The sequence below is a fragment of the Anopheles funestus genome, chromosome 3RL, assembly GCF_943734845.2.
Source record: "Anopheles funestus chromosome 3RL, idAnoFuneDA-416_04, whole genome shotgun sequence".
Taxonomy (NCBI): domain Eukaryota; kingdom Metazoa; phylum Arthropoda; class Insecta; order Diptera; family Culicidae; genus Anopheles; species Anopheles funestus.
In genome coordinates this window covers 15,055,850-15,074,567 of record NC_064599.1, presented here as the reverse complement: position 1 = coordinate 15,074,567, position 18,718 = coordinate 15,055,850, and the positions used below count along the sequence as shown (strand labels likewise).

Below are 18,718 nucleotides of genomic sequence, written 5' to 3'. Positions count from 1 at the left end.
ATATGTAAACGGGCGTGGTTGGAAAAGAATTATAGTTTCCTTGTCTAAGACTTAAGCAAAAACCACAGCAAAAAAGCGCTTAAAGAACAGTCTCGTTGTAAATCGTTGATTGAATAATTTATCGGATTCCATTTGAACGCACCCAGGCTCTGCAATAGAACATATGAAGCTGTTGAAAACGGGCCTGCACCAAACACTGCGCTACCCCAGGGAGACGAAGAAACGTGTGGGATTATCGGATTTACTGCCACAAATTGTACTACATGAAGCATGAAGAAGAAGGAACGTTATGCTTAGGTGGATACCGTCTCGACAGGCGAAGGCAGACGATTTAATATTGATTTTTGATCAAATATTGTTTGCATTTTTTGTGCACATTGAAATGTTCGTCGTCTGGTGGCTTTTTCAATTTCTTAGGTATTTGCACAGGAGGGTAGTCTGCAAGGTACGGGAAGAACCCGTACCTTCTTTTACCTTTTCTTATGGCTGGATGGAAAATTGATGATATTTTCTACTTCCCGCGAAGTAGCTTATAACCGCTTTACTGGTTTCAAAAAGCTTCTTTTCCCAATTTGCTCATAGGTAGATCGTTTCGAAGGGAAATTTGCATGCAATCACTTGCGCTGATATGAGATTTTTCCCTGGGAAGCAGTTAGGATTTTCCTCCTTTGCATTTACTTTATTACATGTTCAAGGTTCGTACAATGGTTCATTTTATGGTTTAGCGTTTTAAGTTTCTATCTCCAGTTTAAGGCGTAAAAAGGTGATTCAAAAAAAGTGTTGACATAAAAAAATATATATCTATTTTCTTATTTCTTTAAAGTTAAATTAAAGTTTAAATTTCTTCAAGATCACACTAAAAGCGATTGCGAAAGAGGCTTTATAAGGATAAAAGAATTGTTAAGTAACTTGCTTTATACATATTTTTAGTTCCATCATGGGACAGTGGATGAGTTAAGTGAATTAGTAAATATTAGTTTTTGATAAGTTGATTCACTAGCTCGTTGAACTGCACCGTTTTAGGTTTTAGTCACATACGGAACCACTTTTTGGTACGCATTCGAAGCGATATTTTTAGCAATGTACCCAAGACGAACCGTTTATTAATAGGGCACTTTGGATCGTTGTGACCGTAGAAAACTTTCCTTTATGTTTAGTGGAGAAGATCACTCGAAAAGGTCTGTTGGTATCGTGTGGGCGCCTTGTTTAACCGATGGCTTTCGGATGCTGGGACTAATCCAATTTTTGCTTATTGCACGGGAGAGGAATTGTAAATTAAGATAGCATTGTGTGGCCTGAAAGACACAATGGTTAAAATCAACGTAAAGAAAGCCTTCTGTTTTCACTTTCCTTCGATGTCATAATGGATAATGAAATGTTGCGGATGGATTGAAATATTTTTAGTAGATTGAAGGTATAATATAAATTTATAACCAGTTTTATATCGGTAAAAAGTGTCGTTAATCGTTTTATATAGCCCAAGAGTGGTAGTGCAATTTACGTTTCTTGCAAGAAAAAAAATCATCTTCTGATTCAGATTTTATTTCATTAAATTGATTAGCGTTTCTTTTAACAGAAATCATATAATATATGTACATATAAAAGAGAAAATATTATAAAATGTAAATTTATTTCTTTTATGGTACAATTTGTGTTAGAGTAAGATGGCGTTTACTGATGTTTATTTCAAATTTACGCTGTTGTTAAATTTAACATTTACGTATATTTACGCCTTCTTTGCTCAACTCGTTCATATCCTGCAGTTTGCTAACCATTGCAAAAAAATCCGTAATAGTGTTACAACCGATTTGCTTACTTGCAGTAATTCAAAAAAACCACTTTCGGAAATACCTGCAGCATAATGAAACATGCAGAATACGGCAGATCCATCTGCATGGATGTTTGCAAATGAAAATTCGCGTAACGGAACCACCGAGAGAAAAACAGGAAGATAAAAACTTCGAAACAGACATGTTGGGAAAGGATCCACATAAAGATCATGCTTTCGTAGCATCATCAGTTTACGCGAATGGGGGAATCCCCCTTTTCGGTCGTGAAAGTCGCGACCATGGAGCGACAAATTTCGCATCTGTTTGTAATTTAATATGGCTTCCAAAGTAAACACATTTCAATCCCAAATAGGGGGGCATCATTAGTGTTTTCATGATGCTGCAACATAACTACAAGAGAGCGGTGTATGAAACGTTGGTACAATGAGTTTATCATGAGAATACAGCACTGCGGTATTATTTTTAACAAACATTAGTTTCTCGTTCGAAGCCTAATGATTTGAGCGTCATGATCTGAAGCAATGTCGAGTGCGAATGTTGTATGCCATCATGTGATACGGTGATTGCATATGATTTTAATGTCCGAAACGGGTAAGCCTGAATTTCCGCTTTAAACAGGTTTCACCGGTGCGATATGACCAATGCTGATAAGACTGGTGAAGAAAAGGAATTGTTCAGAAACATCCGATCATGACGGGATGACGCTTTGGTGATGATAATAATGTTAAATATTGTCACGGTGAGAAGAAGTCGTTCTGCTACTCTGTTACAGATTTATTCTATCAAAATTGCAGCTTGTTAGGAGCATTGTACTTGCTTAACATTTTTTAGTATGCTGGAAAAATTATATCTCAAAATTATTACAAAATGTGTTTCACCATGTCAAGACTGCAAAATTTGATTTCTTCAAGTGTCTGTCAATAAGTCGATTATCCATATAACACGAGCTAACCAAAAACTGATGCATGCTTTGTCCTTGACAGATTGGTTCAAGAAGCGCAATCCACTGTTTCACGTTGTGGAGGTTTTCCAGTTTCTTGTTTTACTTTCATAGAGCATAGAACCCCATTTTAGACGAACTTGACAACCGAACCAAACTTCGCCACGTTAAAGGAACCATCTCTATACATGGCACTTCATCTAGGTCATGTCACTAGACGTGTGTCATCGTAACAGCAAACAGTCGTGAGGAACTCATGATGCGGGGTGTGCGATAAGATATGCTCAGTCGCATAAGACGATGATCATCCAGTTTTTAGCCCTTCAGCGTGTACAAGTTTTCCACCATCATTAACAAAGTCAGTGTACCAACTGCTGAAGTTGGAGTTTTTGAGGGGAGGGAGATCTTGCCCTTGCAAGATCCGTGCTTTTTTGTAGGGTGTGTGCATTCTGATCTGAAACCAACAAAACCGCAACCAACCAAAGGCAGATAAAGTGCAACCGCAACCTCCCAATCAGCATCTTGCGCTCCATGCTCCATAGCGGGCACGTGATGTTGAGGTTTTTTTTACGTAAATAAGTTACTATCCTCAAGTTTCTTCTAGCGGATGGTCGGTGGCCAAGGTGTGCTGTGAAGTGCACCTATAGGTTGCATTGGGTAATCGTGTGAAGCCAAATGCAATCTGGTGCGGGGTAGCTCGTTTTGCTGCAACCGCGTTGCGACAGGGTTGGATTTTCTTAAGCCATCAATTTTTGTGAGCGAAAACGAAGAAGAAGGCATGTCCCATGAATTCGCGCCTTCGCATATACGGCACGGTTCTCTTAGGTTGTTCGTGATTTCTTTGTAGCTTTTTGGAATTAGTCGATTTTGTGCTCAAAAGAAAAACTGAGTTATGTCACGCGCGTGTTGAAAAAGGGCTGATTTTATTGTTTCTGTTTTTTTGGTAGATTGTGTCTTACGTTCATTGATTTATGTTGCGTGTGCTTGCGATTGGACGACTCTCTTTGTTATTTTTTCCAGGTGTCGTCGAAATGCTTAATCAATTTTTCTCATCCCGAAAAGGTGTTTAGACGTGTGCGATACGTAATCTGAGTTCCAAAAATGCTTTCTCATTAATAGGATGACTAGGTAGTATCGAACGAAATGTGTATATTTTTTCTTTTCTTCATTTAATAACTAATTAGCTTGAAGCAGAAGGATGTGAATTGGGAATTGGGTCTTAATGAGGAGCGGCTGTAAGATAGAAATCAAATTGGCTCACAAAAGACGATTTTGTCACACTTTTTGTGATGTAACGAGCTACCGGTAACGGTCCAAAGTTTTCACGCCTCACTTCATCTGGTTGGTGGTTAGACATTTAAACCGTCTGACTTATTGGGTGTAAAAGAATTGACAGTTTTGAGCACATTGTTACTCACCAAAAACATCAATCTTTACCAAGCGCAGGTATGGACGCTTCGTCAAAATTCTCCGACATCGCGCGTTTAGACGACTCCGCCAACTCAATGTTCCGTCCGTCCGGTATTGGAATTAATGTCAACGCTTATCGTTCGATCAAATTATAAATATGGATGGTGGTTTATATCCGTGTACATAAGCGGACACACCCGAATGCTCTTTCCGTCGGCAAAAAGAACTGCAGCGCCACGGGTGTTTCGTGTTGGTTTGGTTCTGTATCGCGTGAATGCGAAACGATTGCCGTTTTTCTGTGACTGTGTTGCGACCCAAGCAACGAATTAGAGTGCGTCTTGGTCAATTAAGCACGGTAATTTGTAGTTTCTTGGATTGGATACCGTCACCTCCTAAAGTCGTACTTTATCCCGTGAAGACGAGAGTGAATCGAATCGCCAAAGCGGTTAAATCGAATCGGCTGGTCTCTCGCTGCCATTACAGAGTGTGTGGGTATGGAAATTAAATATGAACTGTTTTCCTTTTTTTATGAACTGCGTAACATTGGTTTTAGTTGCGGATGGTGGATTCGCTTTTTTTGAAGAAGGGAACGCGGGAGTCTCTTTGCCACAGTCAATTAACTCGGTCTGCCGGTCACAAACTCGTGGAAGATCTTTTCGCCAGAGGAATCAAAGTTGTCGTTTTAAAAGGAAGGACTTGGAGTGTATATTGAGCAAAATTACCTTCAATGCGATTAGATCATTTGATGCACTTTAATGATACACTTCTCTTCTTCCATCTCTCGTTTTTATTGCTTTCTTTTGTATCTCCCAACTCCCAACTGCTGGGAGCATGCCTTAATGCTGCTGAGCTTTATAATTGTGAACATAAGCAGAACCATCCGTATCGCTAATGTCGTTATTTGATGGAGTCATTAATTTTCCCGTCCACATCACGTCAGTATTTGTGCGAAGGGTGTTGATAGCTTGATGAACTATTAGCGTGGTAGATTTCCCAACAATTATTAGTTTATTTCCGCCTAGATGCTTTGTCCAGAGTGAGGGAGACACACCCTTTTCACCAGCATACCGATCAACATGAACCGATACTGGAGGTTTATGACCACGCTTGGGTCTCGCACTCAATCGTACTAGTCGCTCCTAATGCACGGTATCGTCTCCGCTATAATCAACAATAGATGGAGAGACATCTTTGAATTGACCCGATAGTGGTACACCTACTGATTATGTGAGGAAACTCCCCTTTTTGATGGGTAAAGTCTTGAAGGTGTGCCAGGGTTGGATGTTTTTGTTTGGTTACGCTTTGGATTGCTCATTTACTCTGTGCCGTACCAGTAGCGGATAGAAGGGTCTACAAGATATGCACAACAGTTTTCTCACGTTTTGTAATCGGCAAGATCTACGCGCCCCGTTGTGTCGTGTGCCGGCATATATTATGTTTTGCCGCTTCCGGTATGATGCTTTATTCATGAGAGTTAAATGCTTCCGGAATAGGTCCATACAATTGCACGGTGGTGGATGCATCGCAATATTATTTTATTGGTAAAGGAAAGAAAAACTCCAAAATACTTCAAAAGACACCGAGAGTGCTTTACATTTGGGATAAAAACCCATTGAAAGGATATGACCCGATTTAAAAAGGCGAATTCTTTTTTCCTTTAGCTTCAATTGTCCGTATCCTCCATTAAATTGCTATGAGCCATTCCGGATTTGAATATGAACAAACTTCCTTCCCATTGGACCAGCTAGCATAGGGTGACAGGAAATTCGCGAGTACTCTAAGTGTACCAATTTCGTTTGGCGAATAAAACTTCTTTCCCATCCACTTCCAGCTTACGGCATTGCTAAGAGTTCAGTAAGAATTGTATTTTTTTTCTCTATATATTTGTGAATGTATTTCTTGAAAAAGTTTTCTTCAAGCAAGATATTACATCTCGTAGTCTGCTCCAATCCCGTACTCGAAACGAAACGAGCTATCATGCATAACTGTTAAAAGTTAAATAAACGTGCAAAAGACACAGAACTCCACGACACTAAACTCTGGCTGGTGTGGCTGCTACAGCAAAACACCGTTCGCCGAACATCGCCCGAAGGGCATTAGAAGGAAGGTAAGCTTTGCACAAGCGCCATACTGTGGTTTCGGTGCTTTAATTTTGTTCGTTCGGAACCGAGAAGCCAGCACTGTTTTGCGAACGATGTTTACATGCGGGACCAGTGACACACCAGTCGTGTGAACGGTGGTGGAGCAGTCTTCTTAGCCTGAAGCCAACGTGCTACTTGTAGTATACAGCTCTTGAGCATTATATTCCCCTCTCGATAGACTTTACTCTGCACGTGTGAGATACTTTACGGCACTGCTAGACGACGTGGAGGACAGAAGTATCACTTTATGGGTGAATGGCCAGAAGATGCTCAAGTAATTGTGGTAGATAGCTCTGATGATGACGACCAATATTCCGGTCCCGGTAATGGTGATGAACCTTTTTCCGCATTTTATGTAGCCCAATTTGCTGTGCATTGCCTAACGAGATATTGGGAATAGGTGCTAGAGAACTACTTGGAAGAAAGGAAGAAAGACCGCGAAAAAATCGATAATTGGACAGGTTTAAATGTCCGGTTTGATAGTTTACAATACCGCTAAAGAGAAGAGGCTTCATTAGTGCTTCAAAACGTCGGATTTGCGGACTTTGACATACCGAGTGTGTGTACTACTCTAGTGTATACACACTCGATGCCCTCGGTAGGTCAATTCTCCCCTTTGAACTGTTGAAGTTCACTAACAACCATCAGTTGGGAAGCAAGGTTTGTATAGCCAAGAGGGAGTGTCGTGTTAGGCCACTGGAAGGCAAAATAAAAACGTCGACTCGCAACCGTTTCCTGTACGTTGCCATGGTCGTCTAACTCAACACGAAGTACAATACATATGGTGCAGATTTTATGCTTTCAATGGCGTCGCAGTCGATTCATGAGCTGAGATGAATGGAGTAAGTGCGCCTCTCACTACCCGCCGCACTGGAATGCTTCCAAACCATCCTACAATGGTGGTCTGGCCTATAGACCAGCGCCCCCAGAACAAGTGGCATGTGTGTGAGCTTTAGTAGATGGTATTTGCTCATGAAAAATTCAATCGCTCTCTTGACGTGTTTTTTTTTTGTCGTTGGTTCACTGTTGTCTTCCTATCTCTGTATATACGTACCTAGTGACGTTAAAAAGGGAGGTAGGTCACATGCGCTGGATTTGTTCGTCTGAAATTGGAATCTGCCAACTGACCAACCAACGCTGGGCTGGCTGGATGTTGCGCTCCCCGTTAGGCATGCGGTGGCTCTAATAGGGGAGCCGTATCATTATTTTTAGATGAGAAACCGGCTGGGCTGTGCCATTGGGAAAGGTACTTGAACGTGAACCTTAGGCGTAATTGCAATCAGTTGGCCAGGTCGAAATCGAAGCGTTTGTAACGTATTTTTGTATTTCCTTTTGCTCATCTGCTGTAGCGAATACGTTCCGGGACATTCGATCCTGACGTTTTGGGATTTTACTGTTGGCCTTGCACAGAGAACCGGTCGCTGCTTGTAACGACTTTGGAATTCCAGCACGCGCTCATTTAGCTACACTTCTGATGATGCCCCAATAGAGGAATAACTGGGTAAATGGGGAGAACCTCTGGTAAAATCATCCATCCCATGGGAAAGCGGGAAGAGATGTCTAACCATTTGTTGGGGGCCCTATTGTGTGTGTGTGCGTGTGTGTTCGGATGGTTCGATACAAATCCCCTCGATTCACATCTTCCGACGACAGACAAGCAAGCCAAAAAGGAGGTCAATAATGTATGCTCATGAATATGGTAGGTTCAATGGTTGATAAGTTGAAATTGAAATGCATATTGATGATGGGTAGCCGCATTGTACGTATAGTAGACTGTTTGGCAAAGCTGAAGCAACTCTGTTGTACGTGCAATGATATCGATACTGATACCGTACACCATAACGTAGGTCCGTACTGCATCCACAGGCATCTGCCAATTCGCATCATTCCCGGAAGCGGGTATGAAAAATTGAACAGCATGCCGCTGGAAAAGCACCGAAACCAGGCAACAGATTGCAGCAGTCAACAGGTTTTAAAGGGCACGATTTGTGCTACTTATCACCCGGACAGCCGTTGCCAACAGCTTGGTGTTTGATTATGAAAGTATAAAACTGAGCTTTGGTCGAGTGAAGCTTCGAGTTGATTTATGATGCTGGAAGGGTTTTGTTGTTTTCTTTTCGAACGTTTGATGTGTTGCGTTTTTTCGGGTCAAGATACATTATGTTTGATTTACGAAAAACTTTCCAACCTATTCTATTCTATTCCAGCCTACATAGTTAGGAGCGACCTCATGGTCTAATGGCTCAGTTTTCAGTGTTGCACACTAAAGGTTGCGTAGATCTCATATGGACCGGCAGCACGCCGCGTAGCTACGATCTGATTATATAAGTAGAATATAAGGTTGAAATAATACAGATAATCCTTGAAAGTTTTAACGACCAAAGTAGCTAAATCTAGTAAGTCGTAACCCTAAAAAGACGAGTAAATAGTCGTATGGTAGGGATCTTCTTCTTTAGACACTTCAATTCCAGGATGTCTTTGGTTGATTTTAGAACAAATTTTAGAACTGCAATATACCCATACTATTTGTTGAACTTTTAGAATTGGACACATTACTTTCGTGCAAATATTGCAAAAATTCTTGCAAAAATGTGACTATTACCAAGTTATGTTAACCCACATTCCTACATACCGTGTGTTGCACTGCGGACGGGATTAAAGCACCTTGTTTGTGCAGCTTTATCTTACTGCACTACCAAAAGGCTATCTAAAGACTTGGTCACGCGTTTGGCCTTGGGTACGGGTTAGAAATGCAGTGCCCTCATTGTGCGAGTACCTTGTTACTGGTTTCAGAAAATGCGACAAATGCTGTAGGAGAAAAAAAGCAAGATTAGTGGATTTACCGGTCACTCCCATTTCTGACCAGCACCAGGATTATGGAGAGCTGAATGGGAAAATAACTGCTATTTCTATTCCAGCGTAACATTAACTCCAGCTGCACGTGTCTCGATGATCATGAAGGGTGTTTGGAAGAAGAAAAGTATGTTATGTGACCTTGGCTTGTTAGTTTACCTAATGAAAGCAAACATTATCATTGTTAGTAGTATCCCGTTAATAGAAACCAGTATTTGAGCATAATATGTCAAATATAAAGTATAGTGTCCAACCTTTTTGACGGTTTTTGGAGAAGCTTGGAAACAACGCTTCTTCTTTTTTAGCATTATAACCTCAAAAAAAATTATGTACATAAAACAGGATAGTCAATAGGTCGGATCATCTGCATCTTTACAATACTGGGCGAAATTATCATCTATTGCATTGTTTACGATATCACATATCAACAATATCTTACGATTTGTTTTATTTCTATTATTTGTATAAGAATGCTGCAGTGGTATAGTGGTGGCTAATTACAGGTTGTTTTGTGATGTGAATACAATTTAATTTCATATCGATCGATCGTTTGGTCACGTTCGCCGTTGGATTAAGCAAAATGTCTGTAGCAAAACCAGGTCCAGGAGAACAAAAAAGCGTCCCATCAATAGCGAAGGAGATGAAAACCATTTTAATTACGATAATGATCACACTAGCCTGCACAACACACAGCGAAATGGTGGCTCGTCGTGTTCGTAAACGCCTCCGGCATCCATGTTGGCATGTTGACGTGTGTTCATTTCACTACCCGAAATTAACCCGAATGGGTTCGTATCTCACCGTGTGTGTGTGTGCGCGCGCTATAGGAACTGTTGCCCATTTTAATGCTTCTGACCATGAAGCCTAGCGAACGGTTCGGATGACTAAATCTATGTGAGCAATTTCGGTCTATTTCTATTACGGTTTCGCGTTCGAACAAATCCTTTTGGAGGTTCTATTGGTTATGTGCTTACGCAGCTTAATTGAACTGTATATAACTAGGTGTCGGAAATTAATAGCACTGTAACTGAGTTCTTAAGTTTAGTTAAAGAAAATAATCAGGCATACTAGGCATCATTATATTTGGTACAAAGAAGGATATGATTCTTGAAAATATTTATTTTTTTTTTCAAACGTGTAAATGCATATTATTTTCGACTTCGTATATTCGGTAATGATGACTCACAGAATCATTGCCTTATATTTTATTCTAACAAGCAGTAAAGTTGCACCAATTCGTCACCTCTTACCTTCTATAGAATAACGAGTGCAGTTCTTATTTCGAGTGTCGATGGCAAACAGACATGTAAGGAGAGCTTAAAATAAATGGAATAAATTAAATTACGCTGGTACGATGTTTCAATATGAAAGCTACTGCTTTAAATTATAAGCAACTTTACGCCACGTCAAGCTTCCGCGAGAAGGAAATTTACCAAGAAGCAAACCCTCGTCTTTGCGGTAAATAGATACGTTACATCCGTGTTAACATGGTTCGATTAATTTTTCCTTGTGAATTGGTAGAACAGATTAATTTTTGAGACGGAGGTTAATCCTCCGCAAATGCTAAAGGAAGCAAAAAGAAACATCAAAAGATTGATAGTGCAAAACAGATAAGCGGCGAGTTAATAAATATGCAATCGGTTGCGACGATGATAATATTGGGCACTTGGGAGTGGGTTTTCGATGAGATAAATCTCTACATCTTTATATTTGTAACCCACAGCTTTTTGGTCATACGAACGAAGAAGCAATCGCGGTGGCTTTTGTGATCACTCGAATGAAATCCCCTTTTGAGTCATTTACAATATTGAGCAAACAAACAGTCGGATCGGATACAAAGTGTTTATCGGATTTGTTGATAAAGGGGGCATTGTTTATTGATGTGTAAGAAATTCGTTTATCGTCTGTGAAAAGTTTGCTGTATGATTACATATTTATTCAGCTTTAGATAAGACATCGATCGTTCGGTTAAAAAAATGTGTATGAGTGTAAACAACTTGATAAAGAGTATGAGTGTAAACAACTTTGAATAAAAGTTTTTCAAATTATAAATTTAAAATTGTTAATAATTGTTATTAATTAAAAATAATAGCATTATCACACTTTCGAAATCCTCCAAATCATGAGAACTATTACATCGCAAATAGTAGTTTGCTATAAATTCGCTCAGCACGGTTTCTATGTTAGGGGTGTCGCTTTATAGGGGGTCTATAATAAAAAAAATTACCAAAGAATTACGGATTGAACCAAACGAAGCGGGAAAGAGCACACAATCGCTACCAAGAGTATGCCAAGGATGAAGAAAATTTCATTTCTTAATTTTCTTCATGGTTAGCACATACATTTTGCACAAAACTGTTTTTTTTTGCTTCTTCGTTTCACTTACATTATACGCCAGTAAGTGAGCTTCTTTGCTTTGTTCTCGTTCCGGGTGGCTTCATGTGCGTGTTTCGCAAGTAGTGGATGGTGGTGGAGGTCATGGCAAAACAGAATTTTCTCCATTTTCGTAACAAAGAAAGAGCAACCCGGTGAAGGATGAATCAGGGAGAAGTGTTGTAGTTTCGCTTCTTGGGTCTTCGAGGTTCATGGTGAACATTTCAGGGGTATTTTTTTTTGCAAAAAGAATGTAAGTCATGTGTCTTACGATGGTTTGTACATGATCTTCCCTGTTTTCCATTGTCATTACATACATCTACATAATCAAAAAAATATATCACGGCCGCCATGTAGGTGATGAGAAATATTAGGGACATGGAGCCGAAATAAAATATTCACGTTGAGCATGATTTATTACTCAACTAAGCAATTGTTACGATGTTATGCCAATTTTGAAATTAATAAAAATGCTTATGGGTTATCGATGATTAAGTGGAAACCAACAACAACAAAATTCGCATCACTCAGCGTGGTACAACACTTTCATGTCCATATAAATAATTAAACAAACAAGCAAGCATTTGCTTTGAAGCATAAATGGGACTCACGGAAGCAACAACAAAAAATCATACACAGCTTGATGAAAAGGGGAAGAAGAAATTATTTTTCACGCTTCACCACTCGTGCTACATTACAACACAATCTATCGAACAGAGTAGAGCAAATTCCACAACAGCGTTTTAAGTTAAAAGAAAAATTAATAATTGTCGATCAGATGCGGTAGAAGAAGCAAAACGATAATAACGACTATCATAGAAATAAATAGCGCACATTAACGCATACTATAAACCGAATAAAATGAACAAACCATTTGATAGATGGAAACCTAAATGGTTGGTGGTCTCTTTTTTTTCTTTCGACTGGAAAATGAAGAAAAAAGTTTAATTGTATTTGAGAGGAGTTTTATTTATTTTTTCCCCTTTTGGCTGTGCCTCTTAAGATCCGAGGAGGTCTGGTGATCAGTGTGAAAATAGCCATAAAATGAGCGGGAGGTGGAAAAAAAAGTTGATTAAGTTTTTGTTGCCATTTTTATCTCTATTCGCTATAGTTACTGTGTTTTGTTTTGATTTGCAAATTTACTAATAATTTCCATGTGATCATTTTCTCATTTCAGATTGTTAGAAGCGAATAAAACCGAAGCACAGCAGTGAACAAACTGAGCCATAAGTCATTCCAGGCGGTTGTCAAGATCGACACCATTAAAAATGTAAACAATAGCCCCAAACCCTATGTAACTGTCCTTTTTGCTGATGCTGAAAATGGATCGTAAATATAAAATCCACTAAAAAAGGAGCGTAACATCTAACCGCGGATAGCAAACCGCATTAAGGAGAAGGCGGCAGAGACCATCACATACGTACGTTTAGATAGAATACGGCTGCAAAAAGGCGGTACATTATCTTTCGTAGGTAGTGACAAGCTTGAATGGATGAAACACAAGTAAAAAGCGCGTGCTTGTGTGTGTCTCGGTGAATTACTGCAAAAGGGACAGAATCCAGCATTCCAGCATTATACCGCAGAACGACGGAACAGCAGAAGAAGCTGTCTCTACTGATTTATTTCCTGCGAGGTAAGTGTTTGGGTGTGGTGAAGTACGAGTCAACTTTTATTGGGGGATTGTGTCATCCACCGGGTATTCTGCTGAAGCACTCCACAACACCTGCCATAAAACTCGGGCAGCCCAGGTCCGATCGGTGTCGGACAAGATGACAAGAAGTTGTAATACAATGTAATTATGTCGTAGTCTGTCGGACTTTGCCGTGAGTTACTGGCTAAAATTAAATATGTCACATGCTTGGAGTGAAGTGGTTTCAGCGCGTACACCATGTGGGGCATGTTTGTTTGTTTCATTAGAAAATAAAGAAGGATTACTCAGCACAAAAGCGGTGCCAGGTGTTTTGTAGTGAAGAAAGGAAGGTGTTTAAATGTTGCCTAAAGGTAATTGTTATTCAGCACATGACTGAAGCATAACAGTTTAAACAATTCATATGCCAAATATTAGAAAATGAAAAGCTTAGTCTAAAAGGCAATTTGATCCGTCTTTCCTTTGGTGTTTTCTTACTGAATCGTTTCTAATGCACTTTTACTTCACACCTTCTGGTTGGAGCAAAAATATCGATAAACGGATTTAAAATGTAAGTCATACCGGTAGACATCTGAGCCTCGTAACCTTTTTTACTACAACGATTGAACGCCCTCTACTAGGCTAATTTTCCATCCGATTGCAAAACCAAAGCAAATCACTTGCGAGTTCCTTGAATGGGTTACATTTTGCATACCGCTTTCCTGTCCTGCGACAAAAAGTGGAACAGGTTCCTGCAAAACTGTAAATTGTGTTTTGGAAAGGTCAAGCGTTTGCCCTATAGTTCGTAATGTTTCAACGGTGACAGGGGGTTCGTTGTGCGAAGTTAAAGGTTTTTTTCTGCGATAGGATTGCTCTACATACCATGTTTACGAATTGGTTAAATATGGTGTACTGGGTGTTAGGTTACGAAAATCATAACATATCGAGCGTCACTTGTTTGGTTCGGTGTGGTCAGTAAAGGATACGCTTGTGGTAACGCACCCGGGGAGACTCGGTTTCCAATGTCAATGGGTTTGATTCTTTCGGTTCGGCTTCATTGTTCATCGGAGAATGACTGAAGTTGTGCAAACCAGTTACAACCAAGAGCGTCAGCAATTTTCTTGCGGTGGCCGCATGATGTATCACGTATCTCACAGTATATTCATTCTGCTTTTCCTGCGAACGTTCAAGCGTTATAGATATTGCGTAGACACAAACGTCATCACCCCATAACCATCAGTCCTCGTCGTAGAAAGCAGAGTTGTAGATGAACTTATCGCATGACTCATTCGGTGCGACCTCCGTCGTTACCACGAACCCATCGCTGTCCACGCAAAAGAGTTGGCCGTTCTGATCCTGGGAGTACTCGTAGTTGCCGTTGCCACCGCATGCCAGCGTAAATGGTATACCCGCCTCCCGGTAGATGATCGTATCTCGGGCACAATCTGCACGAGATCCGAACCAGAAAGAGAGGAGAAGCGACAAGTGGTAGGAAAATGATGGAAAGCTCTCCAGTGATTTGTGGGACACCCTTTTGCCTTGGCTACTTACAACAGTTCACCGACGAGAGCATACTGGAGCGTATCTGAAACGAACCGATCTTCTTTCCGTCACGCCAAGTGCAGTAGACACTGTTAAAGCAAGGGTGAAAACCGTAACCGTGAACCGTTAAAGAAAATAACCTCATGCCGCCGAAAAACGACCTCCGAGGGATGAAAGCGATAAGACAGCGCGCACCTCACCCCAAAAAGAGGCAACTGTGTCTTAACTGTCCCTGTTTGGATCTTTACACACGAGCCACCAGCACGTTTTACGCGCGCTTGCGTTACTTACACTCCATTTTCAACCTTGTACCGACCGTAGGCACCGTCGTAGTCGCACGGAATCTCATTGAAGGTTACACCAACGGTACCGCGCGTGTAGAACTTCTTGAGGATCATTTTCTGCGCATGGGCAGCACTTTCGCACTGGCGCAGGTACGACTCCCCGTGCAGGGTACTGTTATCTGCGTACCGGGAAAGTCACCAGAAGTCACTGTTAGCTGCACGATATTGAAGATGTGGTCTATGTACGGAGTAATACTCACAACAGGGCAGCAACTGCCACAAACTGTCATGCACCACGGTCGTCCCGAGCTGGACACTTCCAGTGAACTCATCCGCACACCAACAGAGCCCGGAATCGCATTGAAGTTCCTCGTAGTTCCCATTCTGTGTGCAGTGTAGCGTGACATCGAAACGACCCTCTTTCTCCAACTTGTCACGCCGTCTGCTACATGCTTTTAAGGCGAGATTGTAAGTTGCTGTTATCATTTTCATAGAAAAAACCGTTTGGTTTCCTCACCGCAGGTCATACGTTCGGTGTTCCGGTACCAATCCCATCCAAAGATTCGCTTTCCGACCTCACTGTAACAGAAGCAACGGCCCGATAAACGATCTCCCCGGCATTGCTTAACTGCGTACGTACCATCCAGATTGCACTTTGGGATCCAACCGACTAAGTCACCATCTAAATGCATCGTATGCAGACAGGTAGCTACGAAACGAGACACAACCACTGTACTTTACCATCTGTAGGGCGTTCACGTTCATAGAAAGGTTTAACTTACAACGATCAAAGATACACTTGCGTCCGACGCATTTTAGGCCGGGTGCACAGCGACGATCCGGGATGTTCATATTGCACACGGCTAGGTACGTCCGGCCACCGCGACATCCAGGGCAGCAACCATTTAGCGAACCGCCAGAGATCAATATCTCTCCTTTGGCACAATCCTCCTGGCTGATGGAAGAAACACATCCGTATGACGAATCACATGTCGGAGGATCCACTGCATCGACGAAGATGAAAATGCAGTGATACAGAATCACCAATGGAATCACTTTTCCGTAGAATGTGGGATAACTCATCGTAGAGACTTTCTCGGAGGTTTCTTTTCGACTAGTAGATACAACAACTTCCTACTCCAGGCAGAACTTACTCACAGCGTTGAGTTGTGGAAGACCTGATATCAGTTTTTTTTTGGGGAAGGAAATTGGTTTTCGATGTAATTTGCTGCGATAAGATCACCCAATTTGACGAGCGAAGAAGCATTTCAAGAAGCGTACTTTTCCGTGCAGCAAACAGTAAAGGGTTTAGGTTTGTTGTGACTGGTATAAGATAGTATAAGTAGTATGTTCCGTAATAACGACATCACCTCCGCATTATTCATGGTAGGGCGTTTCATCCACATAAACAATTTTATTGTATAGTTTATTTCCAATTCGTTACAACAAACTTGCACCGAAAATGAACTGCTCACAGTTCGTCTGTTCGGGCACGTTCTCCGCCACCACGAATCCGTGCGGATCAACGCAGAACAGCGCACCGTTGCGCGACTGTAGAGGCGCATAGTTTCCATTACCCTCGCAAACCAGCTCCATCTTCCGTCCGGCCAGCGTGAAAAGCTTCCAGTCGCGTGCGCAATCTGTGAAGGAAAGGTGGTTGTAAGAATAAAGTGCGAAATAGACGCTTAACGGCCCCGGTTTGAAACACAATGTGTTGCCATTTCCGTGGCGTGTCGGCCGACGCGGAACAAAGGGTTTTGGAAGCGGTGTATGACATGCCCTGGCGTAAAGTGTGTTGCGTGCAGAAAGGTGCTTATTCTCGTTAAGTAACTACGTTACGACCAATTTGTTTCGCCGGATGATGAAAGCAAATGCATCCTGTGACGGTTTTCCCACATTGCTGTGCTTGTTGAGTGAGTTTGTTTCGTTTTGGGAGACACACACGCCGGTTGGCGTACAAAGCGCAAACCCGTGGAAGTGCAATGGAGTGTAGTGCGAATTGCATAGCGTTAGGCGCAAGGTGGTGTTTTCTAAGCGTTTTGTCAGTCGACGCTTCAGTGATTGCGCCTAGAAAGTATGCAATGAATGTGTGTAGTATTATGAAGTGTGGTAATTTCTAAGCTGTGATGCTAAGTATTCGATGGCAAGAAACATATCACCAGTTGTTACTTACTACAGTTCATGGCAGCCAGTGTTTGAAGTGATGTTTTATAGGGATCAATTTTAGTTCCATCAAGCCACGTACAGGAAGCTCTGTAAAGAATATGGGAAGGAAAACATAACATTTTTCCAACATTTCCCGACATTTTGTGACTAACGTACTCTTGTCCCTCGATGATGTACCGGCCATGGCTGCCATCGTATTCGCATAGTGTATCCGTGAACGTTACGCCCGTGTGGCCGCGCATGATGAATTGTTTGCGTTGAAGTATCTGCGAAAATGCTATACTTTCGCAACGCCTCAGATACTGTACGCCGTGAAGTGTTCCGTTATCTGAAAGGGAAGAAAGACAGTACCGATATCAGAACGATGGGTCATTCATCACTAGCGTTAGCATGTGGTTGTGTCACAAGTTTCATGAAGATTTTTGTTAAATATAGTCCATACTCACAGCAAGGTAGCAAAGTCCACAAATCCGTCGGAACTGCACGAGTACCGGGCTTTTGAATGCCAGTCATTGCATCTGCACACCAGCAGACATCTTGATCACATTGCAATTCTTCGTAGTTTCCATTTTGTGTACAGTGCAGCGTTACATCAAACCTTCCTTCCGCTTCTAGTTCGGCACGTCGTCGACTGCAAGCTGCCAGACAAAATAATAGCTTTGATTGAGTCGTATTTTAGAACGTATCATTAGCGTTTAAGCATTATCACACTGCGTGAGTGATAACCATGATGAGCGGGAAAAGAATGCTAACCCTCCCTTGCTACACACTACTGACCGCAAGTCATGTTTTGTTCTGCATTACGCCAGCTCCAGCCAAAAATGCGTTTACCCTCGGCGGAATAGCAAAAGCACCGTCCGTTGATTCGATCTCCGCGGCATTGTTTGGGTGCGAACTGGCCGCGGCTATCACACTGCGGAACCCAGCCGATAATATCGGCTGGTACGTGGTATGTCGATAAACAGTCTCCTGGTCAGACAGAATAACCGAAAGTGCGTTGGGGATACGTGCGAGTGAAAGGTTAAAGTTAACGTCGGATTCGTGTCTCCTAATCCAATTGAGCATACACTCACCCGTATTCAAGCGACAAACATTACCAACACCACACACTAATCCTGGAGCACAGGGAGTGGCGGGATTCGTGGGACCTTCGGTTGTCGTTCCATCACCGCACGGTGCCCCAAGGGAAAGACCTCGTACACAACCGGGACAACATCCGCCGAGGACAGCCGTCGGTGACCAAAACTCGTCCGGATTGGGACAGGAAGTGTCGACTGGATAAGAGAGACAGCCGAGTGTACTAGCACAATTTGGAACTAGCTGTGTGGAGACGGGATTGGATAGCACAAGCAGTAATGCTGCTGATAGAACTCGAATCGTACAGGACTTGATCATAGCCAGTGCCATCGTTGGATTGTGGCTACAACTCAACTGAGTTCGCTTTCGCTCAAACTATATCATAGTTCTACCCTCTTGAAAATATAATAATATCTGGTTTATAAAGACTATCTGAAGTGTAGTAACAGTGTCATGTGCGTGCTATTAAGCCTGGCCATAGCTTTCTAAATCGGTTTAAAGCAACAGTGTACCGA

General features: G+C 41.7%; 3 protein-coding genes across 8 annotated transcripts in view; 1 reads left to right on the top strand and 2 right to left on the bottom strand.

Moving 5' to 3' along the window:
• LOC125769261 (neurabin-1) overlaps positions 1-18,718 on the top strand; it is a 59,435-nt gene that overhangs the window by 17,515 nt on the left and 23,202 nt on the right. For all 5 annotated transcript variants that reach the window (XM_049437889.1, XM_049437888.1, XM_049437892.1 and 2 more), the window contains one exon: positions 12,685-13,140. The gene's annotated coding sequence lies outside the window, so the exon portion shown is untranslated. The remainder of the gene's footprint in view (positions 1-12,684; positions 13,141-18,718) is intronic.
• On the bottom strand, positions 13,134-16,225 carry LOC125769287 (uncharacterized). Its single transcript, XM_049437950.1, has 6 exons — positions 15,743-16,225; positions 15,478-15,669; positions 15,221-15,412; positions 14,968-15,139; positions 14,686-14,765; positions 13,134-14,579 (listed from the first exon to the last, which is right to left on the bottom strand). The coding sequence occupies exons 1-6, from the start codon at positions 16,041-16,043 to the stop codon at positions 14,371-14,373; spliced, it is 1,146 nt and encodes a 381-aa protein (XP_049293907.1). The 5' UTR covers positions 16,044-16,225; the 3' UTR covers positions 13,134-14,370.
• On the bottom strand, positions 16,338-18,657 carry LOC125769285 (thyroglobulin-like). 2 transcript variants are annotated; one of them, XM_049437947.1, is made up of 6 exons: positions 18,200-18,657; positions 17,904-18,095; positions 17,573-17,764; positions 17,283-17,454; positions 17,134-17,213; positions 16,338-16,600 (listed from the first exon to the last, which is right to left on the bottom strand). In XM_049437947.1, the coding sequence occupies exons 1-6, from the start codon at positions 18,531-18,533 to the stop codon at positions 16,401-16,403; spliced, it is 1,170 nt and encodes a 389-aa protein (XP_049293904.1). In that variant the 5' UTR covers positions 18,534-18,657; the 3' UTR covers positions 16,338-16,400. The 2 variants fall into 2 exon arrangements, with proteins under 2 accessions (XP_049293904.1, XP_049293905.1); XM_049437948.1 differs by lacking the exon at positions 17,904-18,095.